The sequence below is a fragment of the Panulirus ornatus genome, chromosome 40, assembly GCF_036320965.1.
Source record: "Panulirus ornatus isolate Po-2019 chromosome 40, ASM3632096v1, whole genome shotgun sequence".
Classification (NCBI taxonomy): domain Eukaryota; kingdom Metazoa; phylum Arthropoda; class Malacostraca; order Decapoda; family Palinuridae; genus Panulirus; species Panulirus ornatus.
Window position 1 is genome coordinate 7,677,460 of NC_092263.1, and position 22,678 is coordinate 7,700,137.

General features: G+C 45.7%; 2 protein-coding genes across 2 annotated transcripts in view; both read right to left on the reverse strand.

The window, feature by feature from the left end:
* The window catches only part of LOC139761335 (uncharacterized), a 184,945-nt gene extending 176,556 nt beyond the window's left edge, over positions 1–8,389 (reverse strand). The window contains exon 1 of the mRNA XM_071685402.1: positions 8,191–8,389. The gene's annotated coding sequence lies outside the window, so the exon portion shown is untranslated. The remainder of the gene's footprint in view (positions 1–8,190) is intronic.
* Positions 6,634–8,014, reverse strand: LOC139761503 (uncharacterized). Its single transcript, XM_071685768.1, has 2 exons — positions 7,269–8,014; positions 6,634–7,213 (listed from the first exon to the last, which is right to left on the reverse strand). Exons 1-2 carry the CDS (start codon positions 7,672–7,674, stop codon positions 6,855–6,857), a joined length of 765 nt encoding a protein of 254 aa, XP_071541869.1. The 5' UTR covers positions 7,675–8,014; the 3' UTR covers positions 6,634–6,854.
* Positions 8,390–22,678: the final 14,289 nt, after the last annotated feature.

Genomic DNA, 22,678 nt, shown 5'->3' on the forward strand with positions numbered 1-22,678 from the left:
GTATAAGTAAGGGGTTGTGGAGTAGTGGTATAAGTAAGGGTTGTGGAGTAGTGGTATAAGTAAGGGTTGTGGAGTAGTGGTATAAGTAAGGGGTTGTGGAGTAGTGGTATAAGTAAGGGGTTGTGGAGTAGTGGTATAAGTAAGGGGTTGTGGAGTAGTGGTATAAGTAAGGGTTGTGGAGTAGTGGTATAAGTAAGGGTTGTGGAGTAGTGGTATAAGTAAGGGGTTGTGGAGTAGTGGTATAAGTAAGGGGTTGTGGAGTAGTGGTATAAGTAAGGGTTGTGGAGTAGTGGTATAAGTAAGGGTTGTGGAGTAGTGGTATAAGTAAGGGGTTGTGGAGTAGTGGTATAAGTAAGGGGTTGTGGAGTAGTGGTATAAGTAAGGGTTGTGGAGTAGTGGTATAAGTAAGGGGTTGTGGAGTAGTGGTATAAGTAAGGGGTTGTGGAGTAGTGGTATAAGTAAGGGGTTGTGGAGTAGTGGTATAAGTAAGGGGTTGTGGAGTAGTGGTATAAGTAAGGGGTTGTGGAGTAGTGGTATAAGTAAGGGGTTGTGGAGTAGTGGTATAAGTAAGGGGTTGTGGAGTAGTGGTATAAGTAAGGGTTGTGGAGTAGTGGTATAAGTAAGGGTTGTGGAGTAGTGGTATAAGTAAGGGTTGTGGAGTAGTGGTATAAGTAAGGGTTGTGGAGTAGTGCTATAAGTTGTGGTATGACTGTCATGATCAAAGTCACCATCAAAGTCACCATGATGACTCTCATGATCAAAGTCACCATCAAAGTCACCATGATGACTCTCATGATCAAAGTCACCATCAAAGTCACCATGATGACTCTCATGATCAAAGTCACCATCAAAGTCACCATGATGACTCTCATGATCAAAGTCACCATCAAAGTCACCATGATGACTCTCATGATCAAAGTCACCATCAAAGTCACCATGATGACTGTCATGATCAAAGTCACCATCAAAGTCACCATGATGACTCTCATGATCAAAGTCACCATCAAAGTCACCATGATGACTGTCATGATCAAAGTCACCATGATGACTCTCATGATCAAAGTCACCATCAAAGTCACCATGATGACTCTCATGATCAAAGTCACCATCAAAGTCACCATGATGACTCTCATGATCAAAGTCACCATCAAAGTCACCATGATGACTCTCATGATCAAAGTCACCATGATGACTCTCATGATCAAAGTCACCATCAAAGTCACCATGATGACTCTCATGATCAAAGTCACCATCAAAGTCACCATGATGACTCTCATGATCAAAGTCACCATCAAAGTCACCATGATGACTCTCATGATCAAAGTCACCATCAAAGTCACCATGATGACTCTCATGATCAAAGTCACCATCAAAGTCACCATGATGACTCTCATGATCAAAGTCACCATGATGACTCTCATGATCAAAGTCACCATCAAAGTCACCATGATGACTCTCATGATCAAAGTCACCATCAAAGTCACCATGATGACTCTCATGATCAAAGTCACCATGATGACTCTCATGATCAAAGTCACCATCAAAGTCACCATGATGACTCTCATGATCAAAGTCACCATCAAAGTCACCATGATGACTCTCATGATCAAAGTCACCATGATGACTCTCATGATCAAAGTCACCATGATGACTCTCATGATCAAAGTCACCATGATGACTCTCATGATCAAAGTCACCATCAAAGTCATCACTATCACTACGAGCACCATCGCGGTCAGTCTTCGTTTCAATCACCATCTCCTGACCATAGTCACAGTTTCCATAATTACCGTAACTGATAGTTATTGACAATTATCATTTACGTTCCCATTTATGCTACGGTAATCATCAAAATTATCATTAATTGTATAATTACCTTTAATATTTTTTGTTGGGGGGGTCATCAATAAAGACATGATTCTTAACATAGCCACCATCATATTAGCACAATTACCTACGTTGCTATGTTAAGCCATCCTAGTTCGTCATGTACCTACGTTGCTATGTTAAACCATCCTAGTTTGTTACGTACCTACGTTGCTATGTTAAACCATCCTAGTTCGTCATGTACCTACGTTGCTGTGTTAAGCCATCCTAGTTCATGTACCTACGTTGCTATGTTAGCCATCCTAGTTCGTCATGTACCTACGTTGCTATGTTAAACCATCCTAGTTCGTCATGTACCTACGTTGCTGTGTTAAACCATCCTAGTTCATGTACCTACGTTGCTATGTTAGCCATCCTAGTTCGTCATGTACCTACGTTGCTATGTTAAACCATCCTAGTTCGTCACGTAACTACGTTGCTATGTTAAACCATCCTAGTTTGTTACGTACCTACGTTGCTATGTTAATCCATCCTAGTTCGTCATGTACCTACGTTGCTGTGTTAGCCATCCTAGTTCGTCACGTACCTACGTTGCTATGTTAGCCATCCTAGTTCGTCACGTATCTACGTTGCTATGTTAGCCATTCTAGTTTGTCATGTACATACGTTGCTATGTTAGCCATTCTAGTTCATGTACCTACGTTGCTATGTTAAACCATCCTAGTTCGTCACGTACCTACGTTGCTATGTTAAACCATCCTAGTTCGTCACGTACCCACGTTGCTATGTTAAACCATCCTAGTTCGTCACGTACCTACGTTGCTATGTTAACCATCCTAGTTCGTCATGTATCTACGTTGCTATGTTAAGCCATCCTAGTTCGTCATGTACCTACCATGCTATGTTAAGCCATCCTAGTTCGTCATATACCTACCATGCTATGTTAGCCACCCTAGTTCGTCATGTATCTACGTTGCTATGTTAAGCCATCCTAGTTCGTCATGTACCTCCGTTGCTGTGTTAAACCATCCTAGTTCGTCATGTATTTACGTTGCTATGTTAGCCATTCTAGTTCGTCATGTATCTACGTTGCTATGTTAAGCCATCCTAGTTCGTCATGTACCTACGTTGCTGTGTTAAACCATTCTAGTTCATGTATCTACGTTGCTATGTTAGCCATCCTAGTTCGTCACGTACCTACGTTGCTATGTTAGCCATCCTAGTTCGTCATGTACCTACGTTGCTATGTTAGCCATCCTAGTTCATGTACCTGCTTTGCTATGTTAGCCATCCTAGTTCGTCATGTACCTACGTTGCTATGTTAGCCATCCTAGTTCGTCACGTACCTACGTTACTGTGTTAAACCATCCTAGTTCGTCATGTACCTACCATGCTATGTTAGCCATCCTAGTTCGTCACGTACCTACGTTGCTATGTTAGCCATCCTAGTTCGTCATGTACCTACGTTGCTATGTTAGCCATCCTAATTCGTCACGTACCTACGTTGCTATGTTAGCCATCCTAGTTCGTCACGTACCTACGTTACTGTGTTAAACCATCCTAGTTCGTCATGTACCTACCATGCTATGTTAGCCATCCTAGTTCGTCATGTATCTACGTTGCTATGTTAAGCCATCCTAGTTCGTCACGTACCTACGTTGCTATGTTAAACCATCCTAGTTCGTCATGTACCTACGTTGCTGTGTTAAACCATCCTAGTTCGTCACGTACCTACGTTGCTATGTTAAACCATCCTAGTTCGTCGTGTATCGCTATGTTAGCCATCCTAGTTCGTCACGTACCTACGTTGCTATGTTAAACCATCCTAGTTCGTCACGTACCTACGTTGCTATGTTAAACCATCCTAGTTCGTCATGTACCTACGTTGCTATGTTAGCCATCCTAATTCGTCATGTACCTACGTTGCTATGTTAAACCATCCTAGTTCGTCATGTACCTACGTTGCTATGTTAAACCATCCTAGTTCGTCACGGATCTACGTTGCTATGTTAGCCATCCTAGTTCATGTACCTGCTTTGCTATGTTAGCCATCCTAGTTCGTCATGTACCTACGTTGCTATGTTAGCCATCCTAGTTCGTCATGTACCTACGTTGCTATGTTAGCCATCCTAGTTCGTCATGTACACTCGGTTTTCTAAAGTTCCTTCTATGGTGTAGACCTTTACTAAAATCAACCACTTAAAAAAAAATGAAAAAATAAGGCATCACTATTATCATCTTTGCTATTGTCACTATCATCATCTTCGCTATCGTCACTATCATAGCCTGACCCTAACTCTACATGGAGTCACCATAAGTCACTCTCACGATAGTGACAAGTAAAGTCATCATAATCACTCATCTTTCACCACCTCAGAAATTCTCGTCGAAGCTAAATACGAATTTCATGTTCTTCAAATGCCATCTCTTGTTACAGCGTTACTGTAACGCCGCCACACAGTCATCGCTGTATCTTACAGCGTTACTGTAACGCAGCCACACAGTCATCGCTGTATCTTATAGCGTTACTGTAACGCAGCCACACAGCTGTATCTTACAGCGTTACTGTAACGCAGCCACACAGTCATCGCTGTATCTTACAGCGTTACTGTAACGCAGCCACACAGTCATGGCTGTATCTTGCAGCGTTACTGTAACGCAGCCACACAGTCATGGCTGTAACTTACAGCGTTACTGTAACGCAGCCACACAGTCATCGCTGTATCTTACAGCGTTACTGTAACGCAGCCACACAGTCATCGCTGTATCTTACAGCGTTACTGTAACGCAGCCACACAGTCATCGCTGTATCTTACAGCGTTACTGTGACGCAGCCACACAGTCATCGCTGTATCTTACAGCGTTACTCTAACGCAGCCACACAGTCATGGCTGTATCTTACAGCGTTACTGTAACGCAGCCACACAGTCATGGCTGTATCTTGCAGCGTTACTGTAACGCAGCCACACAGTCATGGCTGTAACTTACAGAGGCCTGTAATTTCACAACTTTGGTATCGACGAACACACACACACACACACACACACACACACACACACACACACACACACACACACACACACACACACACCACTTGGGAGAAAGCAGTGGTTGTGGTATCGAACCCTGGGGCGACATCTACATAGACTTTTAATAAAGCCAGGTGGATGGGTGGGTGGGTCTGTGAGGTTCGGCTAGGGGTTGGGAATGGGTCTCTGTGGGTGGGTGGGTCTGTGAGGTTCGGCTGGGGGGTTGGGAATGGGTCTCTGTGTGTGTGAGTGTGAGGTTCGGCTAGGGGTTGGGAATGGGTCTGTGGGTGTGGGTCTGTGAGGTTCGGCTGGAGGTTGGGAATGGGTCTCTGTGGGTGTGGTGATGGTTGACGGTGAAGGTATGGTGGAGAGACATCAATGTTTATAGCAAGTGGGTTTAATTGGGTGTGGTGACGGAGTATGGTTTGGGTGGATGGAGTGGCATAGGTGGGTGTAGTGGGTGTGGTGGAGTGGGTGGAGGAGGTTGTTGTGTAAGGGAACACTAGAGGTTGGGTGTAGAAATGGTGTGTGTGTGTGTGTGTGTGTGTGTGTGTGTGTATTGGGTGGAGGTCGTGCCGCGTGGGAAGGTGAGGGTGGGACTTGGGTGTGGTGGGTGGAGGTGGGGGAGAGAGCGAGCGAGTGAGTCTTTTGCGCCCCACCCACCCAACCAACCCCAGCCTAGCCTAGCCGCCCCACCCACACTCCAACCCACCCCACCCCAGCCTAGCCGCCCCACCCACCCTCCACCCCACCCTAGCCCCACCCACACTCCAACCCACCACCCTTGTTTTCACCGTCACCATTTGCTTCCATCTCTCCCAATGTCACTGTTATAGTGAGGTTCAATTATGATCACTAAAGTACCTGTGTCACTGTCTTGCAATATTCACCATCAAAGTCACTGTCATCGATTTGGTCAATGTCACTGTTGGAGAAGAAAAAAAGTGTCTGTTTTGGACACCATCATGAGAGGAGTCACTATCAAAGTCCCTACCATGAGTCACTATCAAAGTTCCTACCATGAGTCACTATCAAAGTTCCTACCATGAGTCACTATCAAAGTTCCTACCGTGCGTCACTATCAAAGTTCATACTGGGAGTTACTATCAAAGTTCCTATCATGAGTCACTATCAAAGTTCCTACCGTGTGTCACTATCAAAGTTCATACTGGGAGTCACTGTCAAAGTTCATACTGGGAGTCACTATCAAAGTTCCTACCGTGAGTCACTATCAAAGTTCATACCGGGAGTCACTATCAAAGTTCATATTGGGAGTCACTTTCAAAGTTCATACCTTGAGTCACTATCAAAATTCATACCTTGAGTCACTATCAAAGTTCATACCGTGAGTCACTATCAAAGTTCATACGGTAAGTCACTATCAAAGTTCATACTGGGAGTCACTATCAAAGTTCCTACCGTGCGTCAGTATCAAAGTTCCTACCGTGAGTCACTATCAAAGTTCCTACCGTGAGTCACTATCAAAGTTCCTACCATGAGTAGTCACTATCAAAGTTCATACTGGGAGTCACTATCAAAGTTCATACTAGGAGTCACTGTCAAAGTTCCCACCGTGCGTCACTATCAAAGTTCCTACCATGAGTCACTATCAAAGTTCCTACCATGCGTCACTATCAAAGTTCATACTGGGAGTCACTGTCAAAGTTCCCACCGTGAGTTACTATCAAAGTTCCTACCGTGATTCACTATCAAAGTTCCTACCATGAGTCACTATCAAAGTTCCCACCGTGAGTCACTATCAAAGTTCCTACCGTGATTCACTATCAAAGTTCCTACCATGAGTCACTATCAAAGTTCCCACCGTGAGTCACTATCAAAGTTCCTACCATGCGTTACCATCAAAGTTCCCACCGTGAGTCACTATCAAAGTTCCTACCATGCGTTACCATCAAAGTTCCCACCGTGAGTCAGTGTCACTGTTATCGCTGACGTCACCATCAAATTCACAAGAAAGCGTTACTGTATCCATCATCATAATTAGTCACCATTATCTTGCGCAGAAATCACCATCATATCTAAACCACGTTTTGAATTGCCACCATCCGTGGTGTAATCACCATCAGAATCACCATCAAAGTTATCACTGCTATCGTCACCACCATCAGAATCACCATCAAAGTTATCAGTACTATCGTAATCACCATCAGAATCATCATCGAAGTTATGTGTTATCGTAATCATCATCAGAATCACCATCAAAGTTATCAGTGCTATCGTCACCACCATCAGAATCACCATCAAAGTTATCAGTGCTATCGTTATCACCATCAGAATCACCATCAAAGTTATCAATGCTATCGTCATCACCATCAGAATCACCGTCAAAGTTATCAGTGCTATCGTCACCACCATCAGAATCACCATCAAAGTTATCAGTGCTATCGTTATCACCATCAGAATCACCATCAAAGTTATCAATGCTATCGTCAACACCATTAGAATCACCATCAAAGTTATCAGTGCTGTCGTCATCACCATCAGAATCACCATCAAAGTTATCAGTACTATCGTAATCACCATCAGATTCACCATCAAAGTTATGTGTTATCGTAATTACCATCAGAATCACCATCAAAGTTATCAGTGCTATCGTCATCATCAGAATCACCATCAAAGTTATCAGTACTATCGTAATCACTATCAGAATCACCATCAAAGTTAACAGTTCTATCGTAATCACCATCAAAGTTATCAGTGTTATCGTAATCACTATCAGAATTACCATCAAAGTTATGAAAGCTGTCGTCATCACCATCAAAATTATCAGTGTTATCGTAATCACCATCAGAATCACCATCAAAGTTATCAGCACTATCGTAATCACATCAAGGTTATCAGTGTTATCGTAATCACCATCAGAATCACCATCAAAGTTATCAGTACTATCGTAATCACCATCAGAATTACCATCAAAGTTATGAATACTATCGTAATCACCATCAAAGTTATCAGTACAATCGTAATCACCATCAATGTTATCAGTGTTATCGTAATCACCATCAAAGTTATCAGTGCGATCGTCATCACCATCATATTCACCATCAAAGTTATCAATACCATCGTCATCACTATCAGAATCACCAAAGTTATCAGTGCTATCGTAATCACCATCAAAGTTGTCAGTGCTATATTCATCACCAAAGTTATCACTGCTATCGTAATCACCATCAAAGTTATCAGTGCTATATTCATCACCATCAAAATTCAGTTACTTTCAGGTCACTATGATTAATAAAACCATCATCAATTAATTCACCATCAATATTGCCAGCATCACTATTTTACCGTCATATTTATCTACTAAATGAATTACCAGTTATTTATATAGCCACCCGAGAAGTCACCATCAAATCACCATCATCTTATCATTTTCACTATCGTGTCACCATCCTCGCTATAGAATCACTATTAATCATTTTTTTCTTTTTCTTTTTCTTCGCAATGGCTGCTGTTCATTCGCCATAAATCACCATTTCCCCATCACCCATTTCCCCATCACCCATTTCCCCATCACCCTCAGCAGTGCTCAGAATCACCATCATTTCCTATGGTACACCATCACCATCTTACAGTGAGATCTTCCTGAGTTGCTGTAAGATACAACGGATCATGACTGTATGGTACACCGCGACATGGTGATGGGGAATGGGGAGGAATGGGTAGAAATCAATGGAGGTGGAATTAGATAAGTGGAGGGTTGGGGAAAGGGGGAAATGGTGCGTGGACGTGTGTGGTAACAGGAGGTGGTGGAATCCAGGTGGAAGAGGGGTTAAGGATTAGTGTCATGGGTGGAGTGGGTGTTGTGGTGGAGCATGGTTGGGTGGATGAAGTGGTTGGGGGAGTGTACAGGGTTGGGGAGATGGTCTTGTGGAGTGGGTGGAAGGAATACAACGGAGGAAAGAGGAGGGAAAAGGCGTGGGTTTTTTGGAGTGGGGTGGAGTTGGTGTCGTGGGTGGAGAGGTGTGGAGTAACCACTGGTGGGTGTCGTCTTGGGCGGGGTCAGGTGTGGTGGGCGGGGGAGGGTGGAAAGGTGGGCAGGAAGGTGGTGCTGGTGATGGGGGCGCGCGGGGGTCTAGTGGGGGGCGCGGGCGAGGCCTACCTTCACCACGGCTGCAGCTACACTGACACACTGACTCTCCGCGACCCCTCGCCTCGACCCGCCACCACCACCACCACCACCTCCACCACCAACGCTCTTGCGCACACACCACCACCACCACCACCACCACCAACGCTCTTGCGCACACACCACCACCACCAACGCTCTTGCGCACACACCACCACCACCACCACCACCTCCACCACCAACGCTCTTGCGCACACACCACCACCACCACCACCACCAACGCTCTTGCGCACACACACCACCACCACCACCAACGCTCTTGCGCACACAACCACCACCACCAACGCTCTTGCGCACACACCACCACCACCACCAACGCTCTTGCGCACACACCACCACCACCACCACCACCAACGCTCTTGCGCACACATCACCACCACCACACACGCTCTTGCGCACTACATACCACCACCACCAGCCACCCACCACCACCACCTCTTGCGCACACCCATCCACCACCACACCACCACCAACGCTTTGCGCACAATCACCACCACCACCAACCTCTTGCGCACACATCACCACCAACCACCACCAACGCTCTTCGCCAACACCACCACCACCAACGCTCTTGCCAACATCACCATCACCAACCACCACCAACGCTTCTTGCGCACACACACCACCACCACCACCACTACAACGCTCTTGGCATCACCACCACCACCACCAATGCTCTATTGCGCACATCACCACCACCACCACACATGCTCTTGCGCACAATCACACCACACACCTCCACTCACCATCACCACCACACCAATGCTCTTGCGCACACATCAACACCACCACCACCATCACCAACGCTCTTGCGCACACAACACCACCACCACCACCACAACACCACCACCACCAACTCTTGCGCACACTCAATCACCACACCACCACTTCTCCACCCATCACCACCACACACCACACCACCTTCAACCACCACCACCACCACTGCTCTTGCGCACCAATCACCACCACCACCACTGCCTACTCTTCAACACACACACCACTCACTCATCACCACCACCACCACTGCTCTACTCTCTCAACACACCACCACCACGCTTTGCCTCCAATCACCACCACCACCACTGCTTCTACCTCTTCAATCCACCACCACCACCACCATGCTTCTATCGCTCTCATCAACCCACCACCACCACTGCTTCACTCCTCAATCACCACCACCACCACTGCTTCTACTCTCCAATCACCACCACCACCACTGCTTCTACTCTCTCAATCACACCACCAACACGCTTCACTCTTCAACACCACCACCACCACGCTTCTACTCTCACACACACACACCACCACCAACTGCTTTATCTCTCATCACCACCACCCACCACCTCTCAATCACACCACCACACTGCTTCTACTCTCTCAATCACCACCACCACCACTGCTCACTTTCATCACCACCACCACCACTGCTCTTCACGCACACACCACTCACTCTCAATCACCACCACCACACTGCTTCTACCTCTCAATCACCACCACCACCACTGCTTCTCTCTCCATCACCACACCACATCGTTCTACTCTCAATCACCACCACCACCACTGCTTCTACTCTCTCAATCACACCACCACCACGCTTCTACTCTTCAATCACCACCACCACCACTGCTTCTCTCTCCAATCACCACCACCACCACTGCTTCTACTCTCTCAATCACCACCACCACCACTGCTCTACTCTCTCAACACCACCACCACCACTGCTTCTACTCTCTCAATCACCAACACCACCACTGCTTCTACTCTCTCAATCACCACCACCACCACTGCTACTCTCTCAATCACCACCACCACCACTGCTTCTACTCTCTCAATCACCACCACCACCACTGCTTCTACTCTCTCAATCACCACCACTACCACTGCTTCTACTCTCAGTCACCACCACTACCACTGCTTCTACTCTCAATCACCACCACCACCACTGCTTCTACTCTCTCAATCACAACCACCACCACTGCTTCTACTCTCTCAATCACCACCACCACCACTGCTTCTACTCTCTCAATCACCACTACCACCACTGCTTCTACTCTCTCAGTCACCACCACCACCACTGCTTCTACTCTCTCAAACACCACCAGCACCACTGCTTCTACTCTCTCAATCACCACCACCACCACTGCTTCTACTCTCTCAATCACCATCACCACCACTGCTTCTACTCTCTCAATCACCACCACCACCACTGCTTCTACTCTCTCAATCACAACCACCACCACTGCTTCTACTCTCTCAATCACCACCACCACCACTGCTTCTACTCTCTCAATCACCACCACCACCACTGCTTCTACTCTCTCAATCACCACCACCACCACTGCTTCTACTCTCTCAATCACCACCACCACCACTGCTTCTACTCTCTCAATCACCACCACCACCACTGCTTCTACTCTCTCAATCACTACCACCATAACTGCTTCTACTCTCTCAATCACCACACCACCACTGCTTCTACTCTCTCAATCACCACCACCACTACCACTGCTTCTACTCTCTCAATCACCACCACCACCACTGCTTCTACTCTCTCAATCACCACCACCACCACTGCTTCTACTCTCTCAATCACCACCACCACCACTGCTTCTACTCTCTCAATCACCACCACCACCACTGCTTCTACTCTCTCAATCACCACCACCACCACTGCTTCTACTCTCTCAATCACCACCACCACCACTGCTTCTACTCTCTCAATCACCACCACCACCACTGCTTCTACTCTCTCAATCACCACCACCACCACTGCTTCTACTCTCTCAATCACCACCACCACCACTGCTTCTACTCTCTCAATCACCACCACCACCACTGCTTCTACTCTCTCAATCACCACCACCACCACTGCTTCTACTCTCTCAATCACCACCACCACCACTGCTTCTACTCTCTCAATCACCACCACCACCACTGCTTCTACTCTCTCAATCACCACCACCACCACTGCTTCTACTCTCTCAATCACCACCACCACCACTGCTTCTACTCTCTCAATCACCACCACCACCACTGCTTCTACTCTCTCAATCACCACCACCACCACTGCTTCTACTCTCTCAATCACCACCACCACCACTGCTTCTACTCTCTCAATCACCACCACCACCACTGCTTCTACTCTCTCAATCACCACCACCACCACTGCTTCTACTCTCTCAATCACCACCACCACCACTGCTTCTACTCTCTCAATCACCACCACCACCACTGCTTCTACTCTCTCAATCACCACCACCACCACTGCTTCTACTCTCTCAATCACCACCACCACCACTGCTTCTACTCTCTCAATCACCACCACCACCACTGCTTCTACTCTCTCAATCACCACTACCACCACTGCTTCTACTCTCTCAATCACCACCACCACCACTGCTTCTACTCTCTCAATCACCACCACCACCACTGCTTCTACTCTCTCAATCACCACCACCACCACTGCTTCTACTCTCTCAATCACCACCACCACCACTGCTTCTACTCTCTCAATCACCACCACTACCACTGCTTCTACTCTCTCAATCACCACCACCACCACTGCTTCTACTCTCTCAATCACCACCACCACCACTGCTTCTACTCTCTCAATCACCACCACCACCACTGCTTCTACTCTCTCAATCACCACCACCACCACTGCTTCTACTCTCTCAATCACCACCACCACCACTGCTTCTACTCTCTCAATCACCACCACCACCACTGCTTCTACTCTCTCAATCACCACCACCACCACTGCTTCTACTCTCTCAATCACCACCACCACCACCACTGCTTCTACTCTCTCAATCACCACCACCACCACCACTGCTTCTACTCTCTCAATCACCACCACCACCACTGCTTCTACTCTCTCAATCACCACCACCACCACTGCTTCTACTCTCTCAATCACCACTACCACCACTGCTTCTACTCTCTCAATCACAACCATCACCACTGCTTCTACTCTCTCAATCACCACCACTACCACTACCACTGCTTCTACTCTCTCAATCACCACCACCACCACTGCTTCTACTCTCTCAATCACCACCACCACCACTGCTTCTACTCTCTCAATCACCACCACCACCACTGCTTCTACTCTCTCAATCACCACCACCACCACTACCACTGCTTCTACTCTCTCAATCACCACCACCACCACCACCTTCACCCCCATCACTACTACCCCTCCCATCACCACTCCCATCACCACCATTACGACCATCACAACACCTCCTGCCCTTCACCAAACCACTAAGACAATTGTACCACCACTACATAACCACTAGATACCACCACTAGTCTCTCCACCCACCAACCCACACATTATCATCTGCAGTTCCCTGCTCCTCCTCCACCTCCTCCTCCTCCTCCACCTCCTCCTCCCTCTCCTCCTCCACCTCCTCCTCCTCCTCCTCCACCTCCTCCTCCACCACCTTCTCCTCCACCTCCACCCACTGCAAGATCACCACTTCAACGTCTTGCCGGAGTGATTGCTCCGGTCCTCGCTCAGCCCCCCCCCCCAACCCCCCCCCCCCATCAAGACATTTTGGTGGCCCAGTTCTCTCTCTCTCTCTCTCTCTCTCTCTCTCTCTCTCTCTCTCTCTCTCTCTCTCTCTCTCTCTCTCTCTCTCTCACGCTGCCGGGTTGGCAAGATAAGTCCGGGATTTCTGGTCGCTTACATGTCCTAGATGACGACGACGATAGATGGGTCTGGTTATCTATTGACTGATAGATATCAGACGATTCATATGTCCCGTATGGAAATTATATATATATATATATATATATATATATACATATATATATATATATATATATATATATATATATATATATATACTTATACTTTTATTTTGCTTTGTCGCTGTCTCCCGCGTTAGCGAGGTAGCGCAAGGAAACAGACGAAAGAAATGGCCCAACCCACCCACATACACATGTATATACATACACGTCCACACACGCAAATATACATACCTATACATCTCAACGTATACATATATATATACACACACAGACATATACATATAGACACATGTACATAATTCATACTGTCTGCCTTTATTCATTCCCGTCGCCACCTCGCCACACATGAAATTACAACCCCCTCCCCCCTCATGTGTGCGAGGTAGCGCTAGGAAAAGACAACAAAGGCCACATTCGTTCACACTCAGTCTCTAGCTGTCATGTGTAATGCACCGAAACCACAGCTCCCTTTCCACATCCAGGCCCCACAGAACTTTCCCTATATATATATATATATATATATATATATATATATATATATATATATATATATATATATATTGGAAAGGATCACAATTTTGCGCGTGATCAAGATATTCCTATGAGTCCACGGGGAAAATGAAACACGAAAAGTTCCCAAGTGCACTTTCGTGTCATCATCACATCATCAGGGGAGACACAAGAGAGAAATATAACAGTCAGTTGATATACATCAAAGAGACGAAGCTAGGACGCCATGTGGTAAACATGTGATTGGCGTCCAAGCTTCGTCTCTTTGATATACAGACTGTAGTCTGTAGACGGCAGACTGTAGTCTGTAGACTGTAGTCTGTAAACTTTAGACTGTAGTCTGCAGACTGTACAGTGTACACTGTCGTCTGTAGACTGTTCACTGTCGTCTGTAGACTGCAGACTGTGGTCTGTAGTCTGTAGACTGTAAACTGTAGACTGTCGACTGTAGTCTGTAAACTGTAGACTGTCGACTGTAGTCTGTAAACTGTAGACTGTCGACTGTAGTCTGCAGACTGTACACTGTAGTCTGTAAACTGTAGACTGTCGACTGTAGTCTGTAAACTGTAGACTGTCGACTGTAGTCTGCAGACTGTACACTGTAGACTGTAAACTGTAGACTGTCGACTGTAGTCTGTAGACTGTCGACTGTAGTCTGCAGACTGTACACTGTAGTCTGTAAACTGTAGACTGTCGACTGTAGTCTGTAAACTGTAGACTGTCGACTGTAGTCTGCAGACTGTACACTGTAGTCTGTAAACTGTAGACTGTCGACTGTAGTCTGCAGACTGTACACTGTAGTCTGTAAACTGTAGACTGTCGACTGTAGTCCGTAAACTGTAGACTGTCGACTGTAGTCTGCAGACTGTACACTGTAGACTGTAAACTGTAGACTGTCGACTGTAGTCTGTAAACTGTAGACTGTCGACTGTAGTCTGCAGACTGTACACTGTAGACTGTAAACTGTAAACTGTAGACTGTCGACTGTAGTCTGCAGACTGTACACTGTAGACTGTAAACTGTAGACTGTCGACTGTAGTCTGCAGACTGTACACTGTAGTCTGTAGACTGTAGACTGTAGAGACTGATTTTAAAGCCGGGCCCACAGTCAGTCCTCAGTGGTGTGGGATCTCCCCTGCTAATACAATGTCCACATTCAGCTTTGATGGCAGTGGGTGGCAGTGGGGGGGGGGGGGGGGGAGGTGTCTTGTGGGGGGGGGGGAGGTGCTGTCTGGTGTTTACCACTGGAATGTCTACAGGAGAAGCTGCGTTTATGCCAGTGTCATTGCGAACTTCCCACTGGAATGTCATTGTTGTTCAAGTGTGACGTTTCTGAAGTAGGTTTCTTTTTTGTATGTTCAGTCTACAGTGGCAGTTGAGCGGTGAATTGATCGTTAACTTGACATTTAGAAGGGACGACCACTGGAGATGTGAGGGGTCCCCACTTCTCCTGGCCAGGCCAGCCACACTGGAGTTAGAAGTTGGTAATTATGAAGTGCGTTATGTCAAGTGTCCACCTTAACTTTAGCCCAGCCCAGGACGCCAGGGCCACCATGGTGTGTGTGTGTGTGTGTGTGTGTGTGTTTGTGTGTGTGTCTGTGTGTGTGGGTGTGTGTGTAGTAGTACTACTACTACTACTACTACTACTACTACTACTACTACTACTACTACTACTTCCACTGTTACTGCTAATGCTACTATTACTTCTATATATATATATATATATATATATATATATATATATATATATATATATATATATATATTGGAAAGGATCACAATTTTGCGCGTCATCAAGATATTCCTATGAGTCCACGGGGAAAATGAAACACGAAAAGTTCTCAAGTGCACTTTCGTGTAATAATCACATCATCAGGGGAGACACAAGAGAGAAATATAACAGTCACTTGATATACATCGAAGAGACGATGCTAGGACGCCATGTGGTAAACATGTGACAATCATATATATATATATATATATATATATATATATATATATATATATATACACACACACACACACACACACACACACATAAACGCCGATACACGCACATATACATACGTATACCATCTACAAATATATACACATAAACATACGCATACACAGACATATACAAATATGCACATGTACATTTTCATATTTCCTTGCCTTCATCCATTCCTGGCGCTACCCCGCCCCACAGGAAACAGCATCGCTATCTCCTGCTTCAGCGAGGTAGCGTCAGGAAAACAGAAAATAAAAAGGCCACATTCGTTCACGTTTAGTCTCTATCTGTCATGTGTAATGCACCGAAACCACAGCTCGCTATCCCTCTTGACACCCGGATTCGAACCATTACCATATGTGTGGGAGCTGGGGACGTCAAAAGCTAAGTTATGGAGCCCATATGGGTTTGTGTCATTCATCTCTCACACCAATGGTTGTGGTTCGATTTCTGCTGTCAGAAGACTTTATATATTCTATAAAAGAGCTCGCTCATGTATATATATATAATATATATATATATATATATATATATATATATATATATATATATATATATATATATATATTTATTCTTTTTTTCTTTTCTTTCAAACTATTCGCCATTTCCCGCATTTGCGAGGTAGCGTTAAGAACAGAGAACTGGGCCACTGAGGGAATATCCTCACCTGGCCCCCTTCTCTGTTCCTTCTTTTGGAAAATTAAAAAAAAAAAAAAAAAATGAGAGGGGAGGATTTCCAGCCCCCCGCTCCCTCCCCTTTTAGTCGCCTTCTACGACACGCAGGGAATACGTGGGAAGTATTCTTTCTCCCCTATCCCCAGGGATGATATATATGTATATATATATATATATATATATATATATATATATATATATATATATATATATATATATATATATATATGAAGGGCACTAAGTTGTTCGCTCCGTCCGTCATGTATGACAGTTCAGGGTGTGAGCAGTGCATGTGTTGACCCCAAGCTGAGTACCTTCCTGAAGAAGGAGGAGGAGGCGAAGGAGGACCTGAAGACCAGCGCTTGGTCGACGCCGGTGTGACCTGGTAACCTTATGGGTGTGTGTGTGCGTGTGTGTGTGTGTGTATCTTATGTGGACGGCCGAGGGGGGGGAGGGGGGTGTCCACTCCTTTTTTCTTTTTCCGTGGAAGGATGTCTTCCCCCTTCTCTCTCTCCTCTCTCTCTCTCTCTCTCTCTCTCTCTCTCTCTCTCTCTCTCTCTCTCTCTCTCTCTCTCTCTCTCTCTACACACACACATACACACACACTAATACGTGAGTGGGGGGAAAAATATGAAACGAAACCTGGTTTCTTCTCTCCACACCCACACACCCACCACCACACACCCCCGCGCACCCTCATCCTCTGTTTCTCCCACTCCTGCCTCTCCCACTCCTGCCTCTCCCACTCCTGCCTGCCTTTTCTAACATTGGTCATTGCCACATTATGAAATTAAAGCTGTTGACTGAACGTTTCCTCCCGTCTGATGGCTTGTGGACCAAGTTATGTGTGTACCACATGGTCCACAGTGCCCCCGTCTGTCTGTCCGTGTGGAGCAGATCATGTGTACCACATGGTCCACAGTGCCTCCGTCTGTCTGTCCGTGTGTGGAGCAGTTCATGTGTGTACCACGTGGTACACAGTGCTTCCCACTGTCTGTCTGTGTGTGTGGACCAGGTCATGTATACCACATGGTACACACTGCCTTCGTCTGTCTGTGTGTGGACCAGGTCATGTGTGTCACATGGTACACACTGCCTTCCTCTGTCTGTGTGTATGGAGCAGGTCATGTGTACCACATGGTCCACAGTGCCTTCCTCTGTCTATGTGTATGTGGAGCAGATCATGTGAACCACATGGTCCACAGTGCCTTCCTCTGTCTGTGTGTGTGTGGACCAGGTCATATGTGTACCACATGGTCCACAGTGCCTTCCTCTGTCTGTGTGTGTGTGGACCAGGTCATGTGTGTACCACATAGTCCACAGTGCCTTCCTCTGTCTGTCTGTGTGTGGACCAGGTCATGTGTGTACCACATGGTCCACAGTGCCTTCGTCTGTGTGTGTGTGTGTGTGTGTGTGTGTGTGTGTGTGTGTGTGTGTGTGTGTGTGTGGAGCAGATCATGTGGGTACCACATGGTCCATAGTGCCTTCCTCTGCCTGTATGTGTATGGACCAGGTCATGTGTACCACATGGTACACAGTGCTTCTCACTGTCTGTCTGTGTGGACCAGGTCATGTGGCACTGTACCACACGGTACACAGTGCCTCCCTACGTCTGTTTGTATGAACCAGGTCGTGTTGGCAGTGTACCACATGATACACAGTACTTTCCTCTGTATGTGTGTGGACCAGGTCATGTGGCACTGTACCACATGGTCCACATTGCCTCCCTACGTCTATGTGTGTGGACCAGGTCATGCTGGCACTGTACCACATGGTCCACATTGCCTCCCTGCGTCTATGTGTGTGGACCAGGTCATGTTGGCACTGTACCACATGGTCCACATTGCCTCCCTGCGTCTATGTGTGTGGACCAGGTCATGTTGGCACTGTACCACATGGTCCACATTGCCTCCCTGCGTCTATGTGTGTGGACCAGGTCATGCTGGCACTGTACCACATGGTCCACATTGCCTCCCTGCGTCTAGGTGTGTGGACCAGGACGCTATTTTCTGGCGCTGGGTACATTAGGGTTCCTTGTATATATATTGGAATTCTGCGAAATTAGCTACAGTTTGCGAATCACATTTGCAACACATCTGACTTCAATGTTTATTCAACTTATTGGATTTTAAAGGATATGTATATATATATATATATATATATATATATATATATATATATATATATATATATATATATATATATATATATATATATATATATACATATTATTATTATTATTATTATTATTATTATTAATATTATTATTATTATTATTATTATCATTATTATTATTATTATTCTACTTTGTCGCTGTCTCCCGCGTTAGCGAGGTAGCGCAAGGAAACAGACGAAAGAAATGGCCCAACCCACCCACATACACATGTTTATACATACACGTCCACACTCGCACATATACATACCTATACATTTCAACGTATCCATACATATCCATGCACAGACATACACATATATACACATGTTGCACCCATACTTGCTTCCCCCATCCATTCTCATCGCCACCCCGCCACACATGAAACGGCAACACCCCCCCCCCCCCCCCCCCCCCCCCCCCCCCCCCGTGTGCGCGAGGTTGCGCTAGGAAAAGACAACAAAGGCCACATTCGTTCGCACTCAGTCTCTAGCTGTCAAGTATAGTGCACCGAAACCACAGCTCCCTTTCCATATCCAGGCACCACACAACTTTCCATGGTTTACCCCAGACGCTTCACATGCCCTGGTTCAATCCATGGACAGCACCTAGACCCCGGTATGCCACATCGTTCCAATTCACTCTTATTCCTTGCACGCCTTTCACCCTCCTGCATGTTCAGGCCCCGATCGCTCAAAATCTTTTTCACTCCATCCTTCCACCTCCCATTTGGTCTCCCACTTCTCCTCGTTCTCTCCACCTCTGACACGTATATCCTCTTTGTCAGTCTTTCCTCACTCATTCTCTCCATGTGACCAAACCATATCAATACACCCTCTTCTGCTCTTTCAACCACACTCTTTTCATTACCACACATCTCTCTTACCCTTTCGTTACTTGCTTAAGCAATCCACCTCACACCACATATTGTCCTCAGACATTTCATTTCCAATACATCCACCTTTCTCATGCCTCGCAACGCAACCATATAACATTGTTGGAACCACTATTCCTTCAAACATACCCATTTTTGCTCTCCAAGATAATGCTCTTGCCTTCCACATGTTCTTCAACGCTCCCAATACCTTCGCCCCCTCCCCCACCCTATGATTCGCTTCCGCTTCCATAGTTCCATCCGCTGCCAGATCCACTCCCAGAAATCTAAAAGACGTCACTTCCTCCAGTTTTTCTCCATTCAAACTTACCTCCCAATTAACACATCCCTCAACGCTACTGAACCTAATAACCTTGCTCTTATTCACATTCATTCTCAGCTTTCTTCTTTCACGCACTTTACCAAACTCAGTCACCAGCTTCTGCAGTTTCTCACCCAAATCAGCCAACAGCGCTGTATCATCAGCGAACAACAACTGACTCGCTTCCCAAGCTCTCTCATCCCCAACAGACTTCATACTTGCCCCTCTATCCAAAACTCTTGCATTCACCTCCGTAACAACGCCATCCATAAACAAATTAAACAGCCATGGAGACATCAGGCACCCCTGCCGCAAACCGACATTCACTGAGAACCAATCACTTTCCTCTCTTCCTGCTCGTACACATGCCTTACATCCTTAATAGAAACTTTTCACTGCTTCTAGCAACTTACATCCCACATCATATATCCTTAATACCTTCCACAGAGCATCTCTATCAACTCTATCATATGCTTTCTTTAGATCCATAAATGCTACATACAAATCTATTTGTTTTTCTAAGTATTTCTCATACATTCTTCAAAGTAAACACCTGATCCACACATCCTCTACCACTTCTGAAACCACACTGCTCTTCCCCAATCTGATGTTCTGCACATGCCTTCACCCTCTCAATCAATACCCTCCCATACAATTTCCTAGGAATACTCAACAAACTTATACCTCTGTAATTTGAACACTCACCTTTATCCCCTTTGCCTTTGTGCAATGGCACTATGCATGCATTCCGCCAATCCTCAGGCACTTCACCATGAACCATACATACACTAAATATCCTTACTAACCAGTCAACAACACAGTCACCCCCTTTTTTAATAAATTCCACTGCAATACCATCCAAACCCGCTGCCTTGCTGGCTTTCATCTTCCGCAGTGCTTTCACTACCTCTTCTGTGTTTACCAAACCGTTCTCCCTGGCACTCTCACTTCGCACGCCACCTTGACCAAAACACCCTATATCTGCCACTCTATCATCAAACACATTCAACAAATCTTCAAAATACTCTCCATCTCACTTCACCATTACTTGTTATTACCTTCCCATTAGCCCCCTTCACCGATGTTCCCATTTGTTCTCTTGTCTTACGCACTTTATTTGCCTCCTTCCAAAACATTTTTTTTGTTCTCCCTAAAATTTAATGATACTCTCTCACTCCATCTCTCATGTGCCCTATTTCTCACCTTTTGCACCTTTCTCTTAACCTCCTGACTCTTTCTTTTATACATTTCCCGATCATTCGCACTACTTCCCTGCAAAAATCGTCCAAACGCCTCTCTCTTCTCTTTCACTAACAATCTTACTTCTTCATCCCACCACTCACTACCCTTTCTAATCTGCCCACCTCCCACGCTTCTCATGCCACAGGCATCTTTTGCGCAAGCCATCATTTCTTCCTTAAATGCCTTCCATTCCTCCCCCACTCCCCTTACTTCCATTGTTCTCAACTTTTTCCATTCTGTACTCAGTCTCTCATGGTACTTCCTCACACAAGTCTCCTTTCCAAGCTCACTTACTCTCACCACTCTTTTCACCCCAACATTCTTCTTCTTTTTCTGAAAACCTCCACAAATCTTCACCTTCGCCTCCACAAGATAATGATGAGACATCCCTCCAGTTGCACCTCTCAGCACATTAACATCCAAAAGTCTCTCTTTCGCGCGCCTACCAATTAACGCGTAATCCAATAACGTTCTCTGGCCATCTCTCCTACTTACATACGTATACTTATGTATATCTCTCTTTCTAAACCAGGTATTCCCAATCACCAGTCCTTTTTCAGCACATAAATCTACAAGCTCTTCACCATTTCCATTTACAGCACTGAACACTCCATGTATACCAATTATTCCCTCAACTGCCACATTACTCACCTTTGCATTCAAATCACCTATATATATATATATATATATATATATATATATATATATATATATATATATATATATATATATATATATTGCAAAGTGAGAGGGTTAGGGAAAATGATTTGGTAAACAGAGAAGAGGTAGTGAAAGCTTTGCGGAAGATGAAAGCCGGCAAGGCAGCAGGTTTGGATGGTATTGCAGTGGAATTTATTAAAAAAGGGGGTGACTGTATTGTTGACTGGTTGGTAAGGTTATTTAATGTATGTATGACTCATTGTGAGGTGCCTGAGGATTGGCGGAATGCGTGCATAGTGCCATTGTACAAAGGCAAAGGGGATAAGAGTGAGTGCTCAAATTACAGAGGTATAAGTTTCTTGAGTATTCCTGGTAAATTATATGGGAGGGTATTGATTGAGAGGGTGAAGGCATGTACAGAGCATCAGATTGGGGAAGAGCAGTGTGGTTTCAGAAGTGGTAGAGGATGTGTGGATCAGGTGTTTGCTTTGA

Excerpts from the sequence above, each read along its gene's own strand:
- LOC139761503 (XM_071685768.1), bottom strand. The coding sequence starts at position 7,674 with ATGGTGATTCTGATGGTGATTACGATAACACTGATAATTTTGATGGTG. Across the intron at positions 7,214-7,268 it reads CTTTGATGGTGATTCTGATG|CACTGATAACTTTGACGGTG; the intron begins GTGATAACGATA and ends TGGTGACGATAG.